The 17,458-nt window shown below is 48.5% G+C and overlaps 1 protein-coding gene across 2 annotated transcripts in view; it reads right to left on the bottom strand.

Annotated features, from left to right (window-relative positions):
• Positions 1 to 8,881: 8,881 nt before the first annotated feature.
• Positions 8,882 to 17,458, bottom strand: part of LOC123740061 (exocyst complex component 6B) — a 51,019-nt gene continuing 42,442 nt past the window's right edge. Inside the window, exons 2-3 of one of the 2 annotated variants that reach the window (XR_006768120.1) lie at positions 13,927 to 14,039; positions 8,882 to 9,200 (exon numbers count right to left, since the gene is read on the bottom strand). Coding sequence is in view for 1 of the 2 variants with exons in the window: in XM_045713966.1 (XP_045569922.1) it covers positions 9,074 to 9,200 (127 nt within the window). In the remaining variant the exon portion in view is untranslated. The remainder of the gene's footprint in view (positions 9,201 to 13,926; positions 14,040 to 17,458) is intronic. The other variant, XM_045713966.1, reaches the window with a different exon arrangement.

Genomic DNA, 17,458 nt, shown 5'->3' on the forward strand with positions numbered 1-17,458 from the left:
GAGAGCAGAGGAGGGGTTGGACTGGGGAGGAGAGGAGAGGAAGGGATGGAGTGGGGAGGAGAGGAAGGGATGGAGTGGGGAGGAGAGGAAGGGATGGAGTGGAGAGGACAGGATGGAGTGGGGAGGAGAGGAGAGGAGGGGTTGGAGTGGAGGAGAGGAGAGGAGAGGAGAGGAGATGAGAGGTTGGAGTGGGGAGGAGAGGAGGGGTGGTGGGGAGGAGTTGAGAGGAGAGGAGAGGAGGGGGGTGGAAAAGATGAGAAAAGACAAGAGGAAGAGGAGAGGAGAGGAAGAGGAGAGGAAGAGGAGAAGAGTTCTGTTCTCTGCTCCTTCTCATTGCTACTAGTTGAAAGATCTGAACCATCTGAACTCATGTTCCTGTCAGAGAAACCTGGAGTACATTAGAGGACCTGCATGTAAGGTCTTTATGACATCACCCCCCCAGGAAGACAGCTGAGGGTTTACCAGAGGTGGTAGGGGCAGTACTGGAGAGGTCTGTGGGGTTTCAGCTGTTCTCATTCTAGAACTTCTTTGGAATTCTGACGGTTCTCATTTCTCATTCAAGAAATTCTTTGGAATTCTGACGGTTCTCATTACTCATTCTAGAACTTCTTTGGAATTCTGACGGTTCTCATTTCTCATTCAAGAAATTCTTTGGAATTCTGACGGTTCTCATTACTCATTCTAGAACTTCTTTGGAATTCTGACGGTTCTCATTTCTCATTCTAGAACTTCTTTGGAATTCTGACGGTTCTCATTTCTCATTCTAAGACTGCGTCACTTCTGCATTTATTCAATTTAATAGGACTTAGGGTACATGTACACAACCCTGGACAAGACGCTAGTCTTCTGAACAGGAAAGTAAAACGTCAATGCTATTGTGACACACAACATCATGTACAGAATAGAGGGTTTCTCCGTCCTCTCAGATGGATAGAGATCCACTGAGTAGACCGTCTTTTCTCTGGGAACGACAGAAGGAGAAAGACATCTTGAAAGAGGACTACCTCTGATCCTGGGTTGAGTTCCAAATAGCACCATATTCCTTACTTCCTATTTAGTGCACTACTTTCAACCAGAGCCCAATGGGGAGAGGGACTAGGGTGGCATTTGGGAGGGACGTTACCCCTGGACTCCAGTTGCTGGTTATTAACTGATGGAGGAATCCAACATACCCCCCCCCCCCTGTCTCTCCCACATCTTAGGGATTTAGAGGGGATCAGTGCCTCTGTCAAGACTTACTAGACGACACAATGGAGAGGAGAGGACATTCCATGCTGATCATATACACACACACACACACACACACTGTGGGATGACAGCATTCTCCTGACGGTGTTCGTTTGTGGTGCTCCAGCATAGTGATGGATGGCGTGGATTAAACCGCTGACAGTGGTATTCACTACCACCGCCTGGCATACACACACACACACACACACACACACACACACACACACAGACAGACAGACAGACAGACAGACAGACAGACAGACAGACAGACAGACAGACAGACAGACAGACAGACAGACAGACAGACAGACAGACAGACAGACAGACAGACAGACAGACAGACACAACCCCATCACCCAGTCTAAGTGTCAGGTCTCCAGGCCAACATCCATCAGTCACACAGCCCCGGGGGAGCAGGCAGCCTCTCCACCCCAGCCTCGAGCACTGCTGCCTGGGAACAGAGAGAGGAGAGGTGGGGAAGCCTGGAGGACCAGAGACAGGGTCTGTTAAGTTGTTGTGTGGTGTCTTAAAGTACGTGATGGGAACATATTTGGACCAGGGTTCAGTGCCTTGATATAAACAGTGATATAAACTTTCTTTCTTTCTTTCTTTCTTTCTTTCTTTCTTTCTTTCTTTCTTTCTTTCTTTCTTTCTTTCATTCTTTCTTTCTTTCTTTCTTTCTTTCTTTCTCTCTCTCCCTCTCTCTGTGTTAGGGGTACATCTGATGTTAATTGATAACACATGTATTGTTGGATTTTCCCAGATGATCAATCTCCACGGAAATACATCCTTACTCCACAGGAAAACATCCCAAGGTAGAAGCAGCTCCTTCCATCTGGTCTAGCAGCTCCTTCCATCTGGTCTAGCAGCTCCTTCCATCTGGTCTAGCAGCTCCTTCCATCTGGTCTAGCAGCTCCTTCCATCTGGTCTAGCAGCTCCTTCCATCTGGTCTAGCAGCTCCTTCCATCTGGTCTAGCAGCTCCTTCCATCTGGTCTAGCAGCTCCTTCCATCTGGTCTAGCAGCTCCTTCCATTTGGTCTAGCAGCTCCTTCCATCTGGTCTAGCAGCTCCTTCCATTTGGTCTAGCAGCTCCTTCCATCTGGTCTAGCAGCTCCTTCCATCTGGTCTAGCAGCTCCTTCCATCTGGTCTAGCAGCTCCTTCCATCTGGTCTAGCAGCTCCTTCCCTGCCTCCCTCTTTCCCAATCTGCCAGGGCACCAAGGCCATCTGATAGGGCACCAAGGCCATCTGATAGGGCACCAAGGCCATCTGATAGGGCACCAAGGCCATCTGCCAGGGCACCAAGGCCATCTGATAGGGCACCAAGGCCATCTGCCAGGGCACCAAGGCCATCTGCCAGGGCACCAAGGCCATCTGATAGGGCACCAAGGCCATCTGATAGGGCACCAAGGCCATCTGATAGGGCACCAAGGCCATCTGATAGGGCACCAAGGCCATCTGATAGGGCACCAAGGCCATCTGCCAGGGCACCAAGGCCATCTGATAGGGCACCAAGGCCATCTGCCAGGGCACCAAGGCCATCTGCCAGGGCACCAAGGCCATCTGATAGGGCACCAAGGCCATCTGATAGGGCACCAAGGCCATCTGATAGGGCACCAAGGCCATCTGATAGGGCACTAAGGCCATCTGCTAGGGCACCAAGGCCATCTGTTAGGGCACCAAGGCCATCTGATAGGGCACCAAGGCCATCTGATAGGGCACCAAGGCCATCTGCCAGGGCACCAAGGCCATCTGTTAGGGCACCAAGGCCATCTGCCAGGGCACCAAGGCCATCTGTTAGGGCACCAAGGCCATCTGATAGGGCACTAAGGCCATCTGCTAGGGCACCAAGGCCATCTGCTAGGGCACCAAGGCCATCTGATAGGGCACCAAGGCCATCTGATAGGGCACCAAGGCCATCTGCCAGGGCACCAAGGCCAAAAACCAAAATAGCCATTGAAATTGATTTGAAAACCAAAAACACGTAGCTGTTCTCCTAAGAATAACATCAGCGTATGTAAATGCACATAAATAATTAGCTTACATGTGGAAGTGTAGGTGATAGCATGTGCCTATTGGCTACGGCCAGACCGACGGCCAGACCGATGCTGAACACGTAGCCACATTTCTATGAAACGTTTAATTACGTACAGTACCAGCTCCCAAGTGGCGCAGCGGTCTATGGCACTGCTTCTCCATGCTAGAGTCGTCCCTACAGACCCTGGTTCGATTCCAGGCTGTATCACAACCGGCCGTTATTGGGAGTCCCATAGGGCGGAGCACAATTGGGCCCAGCGTCGTCCGGGTTATAGTTTTCCCGGGGTTGGACGTCATTGTAAATAAGAATTTGTTCTTAACTGGCTTGCCAAGTTAAATAAAGGTTGAAAAAAAAAAAAAATTGTCTGAACGTGGTTAAAATGACCAAAAACGTCCAGGTTTTAAATAATTACGTTTATGGTTAAATTGTTTAAAAATGTTGATTGCCTCCACTCAGATTGTAATGCGGGTGATGTTGCAGTGGCCTTTCAGATTGTAATGCGGGTGATGTTTGTAGTGGTCTTTCAGATTGTAATGCGGGTGATGTTTGTAGTGGTCTTTCAGATTGTAATGCGGGTGATGTTTGTAGTGGCCTTTCAGATTGTAATGCGGGTGATGTTTGTAGTGGTCTTTCAGATTGTAATGCGGGTGATGTTTGTAGTGGTCTTTCAGATTGTAATGCGGGTGATGTTTGTAGTGGTCTTTCAGATTGTAATGCGGGTGATGTTTGTAGTGGTCTTTCAGATTGTAATGCGGGTGATGTTTGTAGTGGTCTTTCAGATTGTAATGCGGGTGATGTTTGTAGTGGTCTTTCAGATTGTAATGCGGGTGATGTTTGTAGTGGTCTTTCAGATTGTAATGCGGGTGATGTTTGTAGTGGTCTTTCAGATTGTAATGCGGGTGATGTTTGTAGTGGTCTTTCAGATTGTAATGCGGGTGATGTTTGTAGTGGTCTTTCAGATTGTAATGCGGGTGATGTTGCAGTGGTCTTTCAGATTGTAATGCGGGTGATGTTTGTAGTGGTCTTTCAGATTGTAATGCGGGTGATGTTTGTAGTGGCCTTTCAGATTGTAATGCGGGTGATGTTTGTAGTGGTCTTTCTGTCCTGTCAGAACAATCAAGCCTGTAATGATTTGACATGACCACAGACAGGTTCTGTTTAGACATTGTGTGGTGTCTTAAAGTACGTGATGGGAACATATTTGGACCAGGCTTCAACGCCTTGATTTTACCAGTGGATTACTAGGAACAATGACTCAACAGGCCAGTATTTCTAAATTATAATCAGATAAGAAAGGCACAGTAAACATACACACACAGAGAGACAGAGAGAGAGAGAGTGAGAAAAAGAGAGAAAGAGAGAGAGATAAAGAGAGAAAGAGAGAGAAAGAGAGACAGAGAGAGAGAGAAAGAAAGAGAGAGAAAGAGAGAGAGAGAGAGGAGAGAATGAAAGATAGGACACAATCACAGATAACCCAGACACACACCTTGAAAGAAGAAAAGAGGAAGTGAGACAAACATACACATTCTCTCTCTCACTCCCACTATCTCACCCCCTCCGCCATCTCTCTCACGGTAGGTGTGTGCAAGCAGCTTATCTGTCCTTATCTGTCCTTTCTACCTTAGGATCTGTTTTGCATCTTGTTGAGGGAGAACAGAGGAAGGATAGAGTGATAGAGACAGGGAAGGACAGGTCACGGACCACGGTTCACGTCCTTCGATCCATTGTTATAGCCCTCCTCGCTTTCTCTCCATCTCTACCAGTCTTCCTCTACCTCTCTACCAGTCTTCTCTCCCTCCACCAGTCTTCTCTCCCTCCACCAGTCTTCTCTCTCTCCACCAGTCTTCTCTCTCTCCACCAGTCTTCTCTCTCTCCACCAGTCTTCTCTCTCTCCACCAGTCATTTTCTACCTCTCCATCAGTCATTCTCTCCCTTTCCACCAGTCTTCTCTGTCCACCAGTCTTCTCTCTCCACCAGTCTTCTCTCTCTCTCTCTCTAATTTGCTTTATTAGCATGACGTAACAACGTACATATTAAAGCTTACTTTGGATATTTACAATATGAAAATAATAAGAATCAAAATTGTCAACAGGACAATAGTAACAACAGTAACAACAATAACCAAGGGTCAAAATAACCATACATGGTCTAGTGTCTGGTGTGGTGTCTGGTCTGGTGTCTGGTGTGGTGTCTGGTGTGGTGTCTGGTCTGGTGTGGTGTCTGGTCTGGTGTCTGGTGTGGTGTCTGGTGTGGTGTCTGGTCTGGTGTCTGGTCTGGTGTCTGGTGTGGTGTCTGGTGTGGTGTCTGGTCTGGTGTCTGGTGTGGTGTCTGGTCTAGTGTCTGGTGTGGTGTCTGGTGTGGTGTCTGGTCTGGTGTCTGGTGTGGTGTCTGGTGTGGTGTCTGGTGTGGTGAGGTGTCTGGTGAGGTGTCTGGTGTGGTGTCTGGTGAGGTGTCTGCTGAGGTGTCTGGTGAGGTGTCTGCTGAGGTGTCTGGTGTGGTGTCTGGTCTGGTGTCTGTTGTGATGTCTGGTCTAGTGTCTGGTGAGGTGTCTGGTCTAGTGTCTGGTGAGGGGGTGTCTGGTGTGGTGTCTGGTGTGGTGTCTGGTGAGGTGTCTGGTCTAGTGTCTGGTCTAGTGTCTGGTGAGGTGTCTGGTGTGGTGTCTGGTGTGGTGTCTGGTGTGGTGTCTGGTGTGGTGTCTGGTCTAGTGTCTGCTGAGGTGTCTGGTCTAGTGTCTGGTGTGGTGTCTGGTGTGGTGTCTGGTGTGGTGTCTGGTCTGGTGTCTGGTGTGGTGTTGGTAGTGTCTGGTGAGGTGTCTGGTCTAGTGTCTGGTGTGGTGTCTGGTGTGGTGTCTGGTCTAGTGTCTGCTGAGGTGTCTGGTCTAGTGTCTGGTGAGGTGTCTGGTGTGGTGTCTGGGTGTGGTGTCTGGTCTAGTGTCTGCTGAGGTGTCTGGTCTAGTGTCTGGTGTGGTGTCTGGTGTGGTGTCTGGTGTGGTGTCTGGTCTGGTGTCTGGTGTGGTGTCTGGTGTGGTGAGGTGTCTGGTCTAGTGTCTGGTGTGGTGTCTGGTGTGGTGTCTGGTGTGGTGTCTGGTGTGGTGTCTGGTCTGGTGTCTGGTGTGGTGTCTGGTCTGGTGTCTGGTCTGGTGTCTGGTGTGGTGTCTGGTGTGGTGTCTGGTCTGGTGTCTGGTCTGGTGTCTGGTCTGGTGTCTGGTCTGGTGTCTGGTGTGGTGTCTGGTCTAGTGTCTGGTGTGGTGTCTGGTGTGGTGAGGTGTCTGGTGAGGTGTCTGGTGTGGTGTCTGGTGAGGTGTCTGCTGAGGTGTCTGGTGAGGTGTCTGCTGAGGTGTCTGGTGTGGTGTCTGGTGTCTGTTGTGATGTCTGGTCTGGTGTCTGGTGTGGTGTCTGGTCTGGTGTCTGGTGTGGTGTCTGGTGTGGTGAGGTGTCTGGTGAGGTGTCTGGTGTGGTGTCTGGTCTGGTGTCTGGTCTGGTGTCTGTTGTGATGTCTGGTCTAGTGTCTGCTGAGGTGTCTGGTGTGGTGTCTGGTGTCTGGTGTGGTGTCTGGTCTAGTGTCTGCTGAGGTGTCTGGTGTGGTGTCTGGTGTCTGGTGTGGTGTCTGGTCTGGTGTGTCTAACAGTTTAGAGGAGATCAGCGGAGCGCTTAGGGTTTAGACAGAGATCCCAAAACACTGTTCTCCACCGTGACCCCTTCTCTCTCTCTCCCTCCTTCTCTCTCTACCCTCTCTCCATTGCTCCCCCTCACTCCTCCACACTCTCTTAAAGACTGTTTGGAACACCCTGGTCATAACATGAGTGTCTCAGACAGCAGGGGAACACACACAGTGGAGAGTTTGTATTGCTGCGGACATGGTTTACTACCCTCCACTGAACACCTACCTCTCAGCCGCAGTTCCTGACACATACACACAGCTCCTGAATCTTTACACGCTGAACACACACACACACACACACACACACACACACACACACACACACACACACACACACACACACACACACACACACACACGAGAGAGGACACCCTGTTCTTGAGAGGTCTTAAGTGTAACGATTGTCGTACGGAGTAGACCAACGCGCAGTGGGTAGAGTGCTCATATTTACTTTTATTGAGACACTTAATAACAAAACAAGAAAACAAACGAACGACAAACAGTCTTGCAGGCTAAACACAGCAGTGCAAAAACAACTTCCCACAAAAGACAGGTGAAAACAGGGCTACCTAAGTATGACTCCCAATCAGCAACAACGATGTACAGCTGTTCCTGATTGAGAGCCATACCAGGCCAACACAAAGAAATACACAACATAGAAAAAACATAGAAATACAAAACATAGAACAATACCCCAAAAACCCCGGAACACATAAAACAAACACCCTTCTTACATAAGAACATATGCCAACAAACCCCGAACCAAATAAAACAAACACCCCCTGCCACGTCCTGACCAAACTACAATAACAAATAACCTCTTATACTGGTCAGGACGTGACATTAAGGTCACTTCCATCATGAACTAGAAACCTGAGATTGATCGAGATTTTGTTTTACCTGGAAAAACGTCACGTTCAAGTGATGAGCGTGCATCCCCTCACCAAGTCAGGACCTTGACCGGTATATTACTCTCCTGGTTTCATCTAGCTCCATTTGGGGATATTTTAACTTGCCTTGCTGGCTTGCTAGGTAATCAATACTCATGATGACGTCGGCGATGTTGTACACGATAATCATCTGTTGCATGAGTTGCATTTGAAGTTGCATGTGATCGTATCCACTGCTAGGTAAACAAAGAGCTTTTATTTAACTTTTATTTATGGGTCTGTTTTAGTCCAGGAAGTGGGTCTGTTTTAGTCCAGTAAATGGGTCTGTTTTAGTCCAGGAAGTGGGTCTGTTTTAGTCCAGGAAGTGGGTCTGTTTTAGTCCAGGAAATGGGTCTGTTTTAGTCCAGTAAATGGGTCTGTTTTAGTCCAGGAAGTGGGTCTGTTTTAGTCCAGGAAATGGGTCTGTTTTAGTCCAGGAAGTGGGTCTGTTTTAGTCCAGGAAATGGGTCTGTTTTAGTCCAGGAAGTGGGTCTGTTTTAGTCCAGGAAGTGGGTCTGTTTTAGTCCAGTAAATGGGTCTGTTTTAGTCCAGGAAGTGGGTCTGTTTTAGTCCAGGAAATGGGTCTGTTTTAGTCCAGGAAGTGGGTCTGTTTTAGTCCAGGAAGTGGGTCTGTTTTAGTCCAGGAAATTGGTCTGTTTTAGTCCAGGAAGTGGGTCTGTTTTAGTCCAGGATGTGAGTCTATTTTAGTCCAGGAAGTGGGTCTGTTTTAGTCCAGGAAGTGGGTCTGTTTTAGTCCAGGAAGTGGGTCTGTTTTAGTCCAGGAAGTGGGTCTGTTTTAGTCCAGGAAGTGGGTCTGTTTTAGTCCAGGAAGTGGGTCTGTTTTAGTCCAGGAAGTGGGTCTGTTTTAGTCCAGGACTTGGTCTGATCAGTGTCAAGGAACATGGCCCAATAAGTTAATCAAACATTCTTTTCATCATCATCACCACCACCACCACCACCACCATAAATACTAAACAATCAAATAATTTCATAGCCAGTAGTCTGTTTTATTGAGTATTTGTCAAAGATTGTAATATCTTTATTAGTAACATAGGGTCATTACAATCCCTTTAGTATATGTGGAGAGAGAGTGGAAGAGCATTACATCTCCCTTTTCGACTACATGCACGTGGATGCAAGAGGATTGTGGCGTTTCATTGGTCAATAGGATGGCTAGTGGAAGGATTGTGGCGTTTCATTGGTCAATAGGATGGCTCCATTCAGGTCTGGTGGGCGGAGACGAGGTTGAGTAGCTGATTGACCACAGTGTCGAGGAGTTTCTGTGTGTCTCTCTCGTTCTTCCTGAACTGAGCAAACATGTTGTTCTTACGACTAGTGTCTTTCATCCTGGATGGAGAGAGGAAAAAAGAGAGCGAGGGAATAGGGGGAGGAGTGAGAGAGGGAGGAGAGAGAGAGGGAGGAGTGAGAGGGGGAGGAGAGAGAGGGGAGGAGTGAGAGGGGGAAGAGTGAGAGGGGGAAGAGTGAGAGGGGGAAGAGTGAGAGGGGGAGGAGTGAGAGAGGGAGGAGTGCGAGAGGGATGTGAGAGGGGAGGAGTGAGACAGGGAGGAGTGAGAGAGGGAGGAGAGAGAGAGGAGTGAGAGAGAGGTGTGAGAGAGGGAGGAGTGAGAGAGGGAGGAGTGAGAGATCGAGGAGTGAGAGAAGGAGGAGTGAGTGAGTGAGGAGTGAGAGAGGGAGGAGTGAGTGAGAGAGGAGTGAGAGAGGGAGGAGTGAGAGAGGGAGGAGTGAGAGAGGGAGGAGTGAGAGATCGAGGGAAGAGGGGGAGGAGTGAGAGAGGGAGGAGTGAGACAGGGAGGAGTGAGAGATCGAGGGAAGAGGGGGAGGAGTGAGAGAGGGAGGAGTGAGAGATCAAGGGAAGAGGGGGAGGAGTGAGACAGGGAGGAGTGAGACAGGGAGGAGTGAGAGATCGAGGGAAGAGGGGGAGGAGTGAGAGAGGGAGGAGTGAGACAGGGAGGAGTGAGAGATCGAGGGAAGAGGGGGAGGAGTGAGAGAGGGAGGAGTGAGAGATCGAGGGAAGAGGGGGAGGAGTGAGACAGGGAGGAGTGAGACAGGGAGGAGTGAGAGATCGAGGGAAGAGGGGGAGGAGTGAGAGAGGGAGGAGTGAGAGATCGAGGGAAGAGGGGAGGAGTGAGACAGGGAGGAGTGAGACAGGGAGGAGTGAGAGATCGAGGGAAGAGGGGGAGGAGTGAGAGAGGGAGGAGTGAGACAGGGAGGAGTGAGAGAGGGAGGAGTGAGAGATCGAGGGAAGAGGGGAGGAGTGAGAAGTGAGAGAGGGAGGAGGAGAGGAGGAGGAGAGAGGGAGGAGAAGGGAGGAGTGAAGAGAGGAAGGAGAGAGGGAGGAGGAGAGAGGGAGGAGTGAGACGGGGAGGAGTGAGACAGGGAGGAGTGAGACAGTGAGGAGTGAGAGAGGGAGGAGTGAGACAGGGAGGAGTGAGACAGGGAGGAGTGAGAGAGGGAGGAGTGAGAGAGGGAGGAGTGAGAGAGGGAGATAACAGATGAACCAGTATCAGAACAGCTTCAAACTTGTTCATTTTATAACAAGATGCACAGAGTCAATCAAATACAAAGGAATACATTTCCACAAAACATTTCAATAGAGACACACGTGACGGACTTTAAGAACACACCGAGAGACAAGACACAGCACACACACACACACACACACACACACACACACACACACACACACACACACACACACACACACACACACACACACACACACACACACACACACACACACACACAACACACAACGCAGTCCATTGGTCTTTGAAAGGATCCAAGTCACGGGTGTGTGTCTTACGTGAGTCGTGGTATGCAGTAGGCATGTCACAGTGTTCTCCTATGGAGTTCCAGGGGGTTAGGGGGATAGAGCGGCAGACTAAACCCAGCAGGCTGCATCCTCTGTGGGCAAACAGACCACCAGGACAGGGCCTCCATCTCATGACACTGGAGGTACCGTCTGTGTACCAGACACCAGTAAACCAGCTAAAATTCTGAGAAGTTAGGACTTTCTACTGGTCCTCACTTGTAAAAAGGCTATTTTAGGCTTAAGAGTTAGGTTTAGGTTTAAGAGGTTTAGGTTTAAAATTAGAGTTAGGCTTAAGAGTTAGGATTAGGTTTAAAATTAGAGTTAAAATTAGACTTAGGCTTAAGAGTTAGGTTTACAATTAGAGTTAACATTAGAGTTAGGCTTAAGAGTTAGGTTTAGGTTTAAAATTAGAGTTAAAATTAGACTTAGGCGTTGGGTTTAGGTTTAAAATTAGAGTTAAAATTAGTGTTAGGCATTAGGGTTAGGTTTAGGGAAAATACAATTTTAAATGGGACTCATTGTTGGTCCTGAAAATCTCCATAAAATATAGTAAGACATAGCTGTGTGTGTGTGTGTGTGTGTGTGTGTGTGTGTGTGTGTGTGAGAGAGAGAGAGAGTAACACAGTAGACTGATACGGTCTTTTACAGTAACACAGTAAACTGATAGTCTGTTACAGTAACACAGTAAACTGATACGGTCTGTTACAGTAACACAGTAAACTGATACTGTCTGTTACAGTAACACAGTAAACTGATACTGTCTGTTACAGTAACACAGTAAACTGATAGTCTGTTACAGTAACACAGTAAACTGATAGTCTGTTACAGTAACACAGTAAACTGATAGTCTGTTACAGTAACACAGTAAACTGATACGGTCTGTTACAGTAACACAGTAAACTGATACGGTCTGTTACAGTAACACAGTAAACTGATAGTCTGTTACAGTAACACAGTAAACTGATAGTCTGTTACAGTAACACAGTAAACTGATAGTCTGTTACAGTAACACAGTAAACTGATACGGTCTGTTACAGTAACACAGTAAACTGATAGTCTGTTACAGTAACACAGTAAACTGATAGTCTGTTACAGTAACACAGTAAATTGATAGTCTGTTACAGTAACACAGTAAACTGATACGGTCTGTTACAGTAACACAGTAGACTGATACGGTCTTTTACAGTAACACAGTAAACTGATAGTCTGTTACAGTAACACAGTAAACTGATAGTCTGTTACAGTAACACAGTAAACTGATAGTCTGTTACAGTAACACAGTAACCTGATGAGGTGATAATTATCGCCAGCAGCATACCACCCTATATACCACTGCTGGCTTGCTGCTGAAGCTAAGCAGGGTTGGTCCTGGTCGGTCCCTGGATCGTGTTGGAGGGCCAGTAGGAGGCACCCTTTCCTCTGGTCTAAAAAAATATCCCAATGCCCCAGGGCAGTGATTGGGGACATTGCCCTGTGTTGGGGTGCTGTCTTTCAGATAGGATGTGAAACAGGTGTCTTGACTCTCTGTGGTCACTAAAGATCCCATGGCACTTATCATAAGTAAGAGTATTAACCCTGGCTAAATTACCAATCTGGCCCTCATACTGTCATGGCCACCTAATCATCCCCAGCTTACAATTGGCTCATTCATCTCTCCCCTGTAACTATTCCCCAGGTCATTGCTGTCGTAGGAATGAGCGGACCAAAGTGCAGCGTGTGTGTCGTTCCACATTTTATTTATACGGTGAAACTATGCAATACATAAACATAAACTGAAGAACAACAAATCGTGACGCAGAGGTGAAACATACACAACTCAAAATTAATCTCCCACAAACCCAGGTTGGAAGAAAAAAACCCTACTTAAGTATGATCTCCAATTAGAGACAACGAGGACCAGCTGCCACTAATTGGAGATCATCCCAAAGAAAAACCCAAACATAGAAATACAAAACATAGAACCTGAACATAGAAATACAAAACATAGAAAAACACCCCCCTGTCACGCCTTGACCTACTCTACCATAAAAAATAACATCTTACTATTGGTCAGGACGTGTTCTCTGTCAACTTACCTGGTAAAATAAGATCGCTGTGGTTACAGCGATTCAAAAATCCCATTATAACGACAGTGGTCCCGTCAGGGTGACGATCGCACTGCTTCCGTTTTGTTACTGTCTCCATTGTTTACTGACACGCAGCCCACCAACACACAGATAACTCTTTAACAGACACAAATCTTCCATTCAAAACACACTGATAGACATGCAACTGCAGTTCTCACCGTCGATAAATCCTGTAGGACTCAATGAGTGGAGAGAGGTATGGAAGGAGAGGAAGAGAGAGGTATGGATAGAGAGGAAGAGAGAGGTATGGAAGGAGAGGAAGAGAGAGGTATGAATGGAGAGGAAGAGAGGTATGGAAGGAGAGGAAGAGAGAGGTATGGAAGGAGAGGAAGAGAGAGGTATGGATGGAGAGGAAGAGAGAGGTATGGATGGAGAGGAAGAGAGAGGTATGGATGGAGAGGAAGAGAGAGGTATGGAAGGAGAGGAAGAGAGAGGTATGGAAGGAGAGGAAGAGAGAGGTATGGAAGGAGAGGAGGAGAGAGGTATGGATAGAGAGGAAGAGAGAGGTATGGATGGAGAGGAAGAGAGGGGTATGAATGGAGAGGAAGAGAGGTATGGAAGGAGAGGAAGGGAGAGGTATGGAAGGAGAGGAAGAGAGAGGTATGGATGGAGAGGAAGAGAGAGGTATGGAAGGAGAGGAAGAGAGAGGTATGGAAGGAGAGGAAGAGAGGGGTATGGAAGGAGAGGAAGAGAGAGGTATGGAAGGAGAGGAAGAGAGAGGTATGGAAGGAGAGGAAGAGAGAGGTATGGAAGGAGAGGAAGAGAGAGGTATGGATGGAGAGGAAGGGAGAGGTATGGAAGGAGAGGAAGAGAGAGGTATGGAAGGAGAGGAAGAGAGAGGTATGGATGGAGAGGAAGAGAGAGGTATGGATGGAGAGGAAGAGAGAGGTATGGAAGGAGAGGAAGGGAGAGGTATGGAAGGAGAGGAAGAGAGAGGTATGGATGGAGAGGAAGAGAGAGGTATGGTTGGAGAGGAAGAGAGAGGTATGGAAGGAGAGGAAGAGAGAGGTATGGTTGGAGAGGAAGAGAGGGGTATGAATGGAGAGGAAGAGAGGTATGGAAGGAGAGGAAGAGAGAGGTATGGATGGAGAGGAAGAGAGAGGGGTACTCTTACTTTTCCAGCAGTGCTAGCGTAGTGTTTGGGTTGACTCTCAGGTATTTGCAGGTGGGTCTTCCATAGTGCGCTAGATAACTAGACCAGTCCCATTGGATAAACAGATCTAACAACTAGAGACAGAGAGGGGAGGACGGAGGGGACAGGAAGAGAGGAAGAGAGAGAGAGGGAGAGAGACAGAGACACGGAGAGAGAGAGAGAGAGAGAGAGAGATATGGAGAAAGACAGAGGGAGAGGGAGAGAGAGATCGATGGAAGAAAGGAAGAGAGGAAGAGAGAGATATATATACATAGAGAGAGAGTTAATAACTTGTTCTATTGTTATAGAGAGAGAAAAACATTAATCATGTCTCTTAAAATAAAACAAATAATAATGTATATTACTGAGAGTCAAACGTTTAAAAGAAGAAAAAAACAAGGAGAGAGGGGCAGAGAAGGAGAGCTATGGAGAGAAGGAGAGCTATGGAGAGCTATGGAGAGAAGGAGAGCTATGGAGCTATGGAGAGAAGGTGAGCTATGGAGAGCTATGGAGAGAAGGAGAGCTATGGAGAGAAGGAGAGCTATGGAGAGAAGGAGAGCTATGGAGCTATGAAGAGCTATGGAGAGAAGGAGAGCTATGGAGCTATGGAGAGCTATGGAGAGAAGGAGAGCTATGGAGAGAAGGAGAGCTATGGAGAGAAGGAGAGCTATGGAGAGAAGGAGAGCTATGGAGAGAAGGAGAGCTATGGAGAGGGAGAGCTATGGAGAGAAGGAGAGCTATGGAGCTATGGAGAGCTATGGAGAGAAGGAGAGCTATGGAGAGAAGGAGAGCTATGGAGAGAAGGAGAGAGGAGCAGAGAAGGAGAGCTATGGAGAGAAGGGGAGCTATGGAGAGAAGGAGAGAGGAGCAGAGAATGAGAGCTATGGAGAGAAGGAGAGCTATGGAGAGAAGGAGAGAGGGGCAGAGAAGGAGAGCTATGGAGAGAAGGAGAGCTATGGAGAGAAGGAGAGAGGGGCAGAGAAGGAGAGCTATGGAGAGAAGGAGAGAGGAGCAGAGAAGGAGAGCTATGGAGAGAAGGAGAGCTATGGAGAGAAGGAGAGAGGGGCAGAGAAGGAGAGCTATGGAGAGAAGGAGAGCTATGGAGAGAAGGAGAGCTATGGAGAGAAGGAGAGAGGAGCAGAGAAGGAGAGCTATGGAGAGAAGGAGAGCTATGGAGAGAAGGAGAGCTATGGAGAGAAGGAGAGAGGAGCAGAGAAGGAGAGCTATGGAGAGAAGGAGAGCTATGGAGAGAAGGAGAGCTATGGAGAGAAGTAGAGCTATGGAGAGAAGGAGAGCTATGGAGAGAAGGAGAGAGGAGCAAGAGAAGGAGAGAGGAGCAGAGAAGGAGAGCTATGGAGAGAAGGAGAGCTATGGAGAGAAGGAGAGAGGTGCAGAGAAGGAGAGCTATGGAGAGAAGGAGAGCTATGGAGAGAAGGAGAGCTATGGAGAGAAGTAGAGCTATGGAGAGAAGGAGAGCTATGGAGAGAAGGAGAGAGGGGCAGAGAAGGAGAGCTATGGAGAGAAGGAGAGCTATGGAGAGAAGGAGAGAGGGGCAGAGAAGGAGAGCTATGGAGAGAAGGAGAGCTATGGAGAGAAGGAGAGCTAGGGGCAGAGAAGGAGAGCTATGGAGAGCTATGGGAGAGAAGGAGAGAGGAGCAGAGAAGGAGAGCTATGGAGAGAAGGAGAGCTATGGAGAGAAGTAGAGCTATGGAGAGAAGGAGAGCTATGGAGAGAAGGAGAGCTATGGAGAGAAGGAGAGAGAAGCAGAGAAGGAGAGCTATGGAGAGAAGGGGAGCTATGGAGAGAAGGAGAGAGGAGCAGAGAAGGAGAGCTATGGAGAGAAGGAGAGCTATGGAGAGAAGGAGAGAGGGGCAGAGAAGGAGAGCTATAGGAGAGCTATGGAGAGAAGGAGAGAGGAGCAGAGAAGGAGAGCTATGAAGGAGAGCTATGGAGAGAAGGAGAGAGGAGCAGAGAAGGAGAGCTATGGAGAGAAGGAGAGCGATGGAGAGAAGGAGAGCTATGGAGAGAAGGAGAGAGGTGCAGAGAAGGAGAGCTATGGAGAGAAGGAGAGCTATGGAGAGAAGGAGAGAGGGGCAGAGAAGGAGAGCTATGGAGAGAAGGAGAGAGGGGCAGAGAAGGAGAGCTATGGAGAGAAGGAGAGAGGAGCAGAGAAGGAGAGCTATGGAGAGAAGGAGAGCTATGGAGAGAAGGAGAGCTATGGAGAGAAGGAGAGAGGAGCAGAGAAGGAGAGCTATGGAGAGAAGGAGAGCTATGGAGAGAAGGAGAGCTATGGAGAGAAGGAGAGAGGAGCAGAGAAGGAGAGAGGCAGAGAAGGAGAGCTATGGAGAGAAGGAGAGCTATGGAGAGAAGGAGAGCTATGGAGAGAAGGAGAGCTATGGAGAGAAGGAGAGCTATGGAGAGAAGGAGAGCTATGGAGAGAAGGAGAGCTATGGAGAGAAGGAGAGCTATGGAGAGAAGGAGAGCTATGGAGAGAAGGAGAGAGGGGCAGAGAAGGAGAGCTATGGAGAGAAGGAGAGCTATGGAGAGAAGGAGAGAGGGCAGAGAAGGAGAGCTATGGAGAGAAGGAGAGCTATGGAGAGAAGGAGAGAGGGGCAGAGAAGGAGAGCTATAGGAGAGCTATGGAGAGAAGGAGAGAGGAGCAGAGAAGGAGAGCTATGGAGAGCTATGGAGAGAAGGAGAGAGGAGCAGAGAAGGAGAGCTATGGAGAGAAGGAGAGCTATGGAGAGAAGGAGAGAGGGGCAGAGAAGGAGAGCTATGGAGAGAAGGAGAGAGGGGCAGAGAAGGAGAGCTATGGAGAGAAGGAGAGAGGAGCAGAGAAGGAGAGCTATGGAGAGAAGGAGAGCTATGGAGAGAAGGAGAGAGGAGCAGAGAAGGAGAGCTATGGAGAGAAGGAGAGCTATGGAGAGAAGGAGAGCTATGGAGAGAAGGAGAGCTATGGAGAGAAGGAGAGCTATGGAGAGAAGGAGAGCTATGGAGAGAAGGAGAGAGGAGCAGAGAAGGAGAGCTATGGAGAGAAGGAGAGCTATGGAGAGAAGGAGAGCTATGGAGAGAAGGAGAGCTATGGAGAGAAGGAGAGAGGAGCAGAGAAGGAGAGAGGAGCAGAGAAGGAGAGCTATGGAGAGAAGGAGAGCTATGGAGAGAAGGAGAGAGGAGCAGAGAAGGAGAGCTATGGAGAGAAGGAGAGCTATGGAGAGAAGGAGAGAGGGGCAGAGAAGGAGAGCTATGGAGAGATGGAGAGCTATGGAGAGAAGGAGAGAGGGCAGAGAAGGAGAGCTATGGAGAGAAGGAGAGCTATGGAGAGAAGGAGAGAGGGGCAGAGAAGGAGAGCTATGGAGAGATGGAGAGCTATGGAGAGAAGGAGAGAGGGCAGAGAAGGAGAGCTATGGAGAGAAGGAGAGCTATGGAGAGAAGGAGAGAGGGCAGAGAAGGAGAGCTATGGAGAGCTATGGAGAGAAGGAGAGAGGAGCAGAGAAGGAGAGCTATGGAGAGAAGG

Source organism: Salmo salar, unplaced genomic scaffold (genome assembly GCF_905237065.1).
Source record: "Salmo salar unplaced genomic scaffold, Ssal_v3.1, whole genome shotgun sequence".
NCBI lineage: Eukaryota > Metazoa > Chordata > Actinopteri > Salmoniformes > Salmonidae > Salmo > Salmo salar.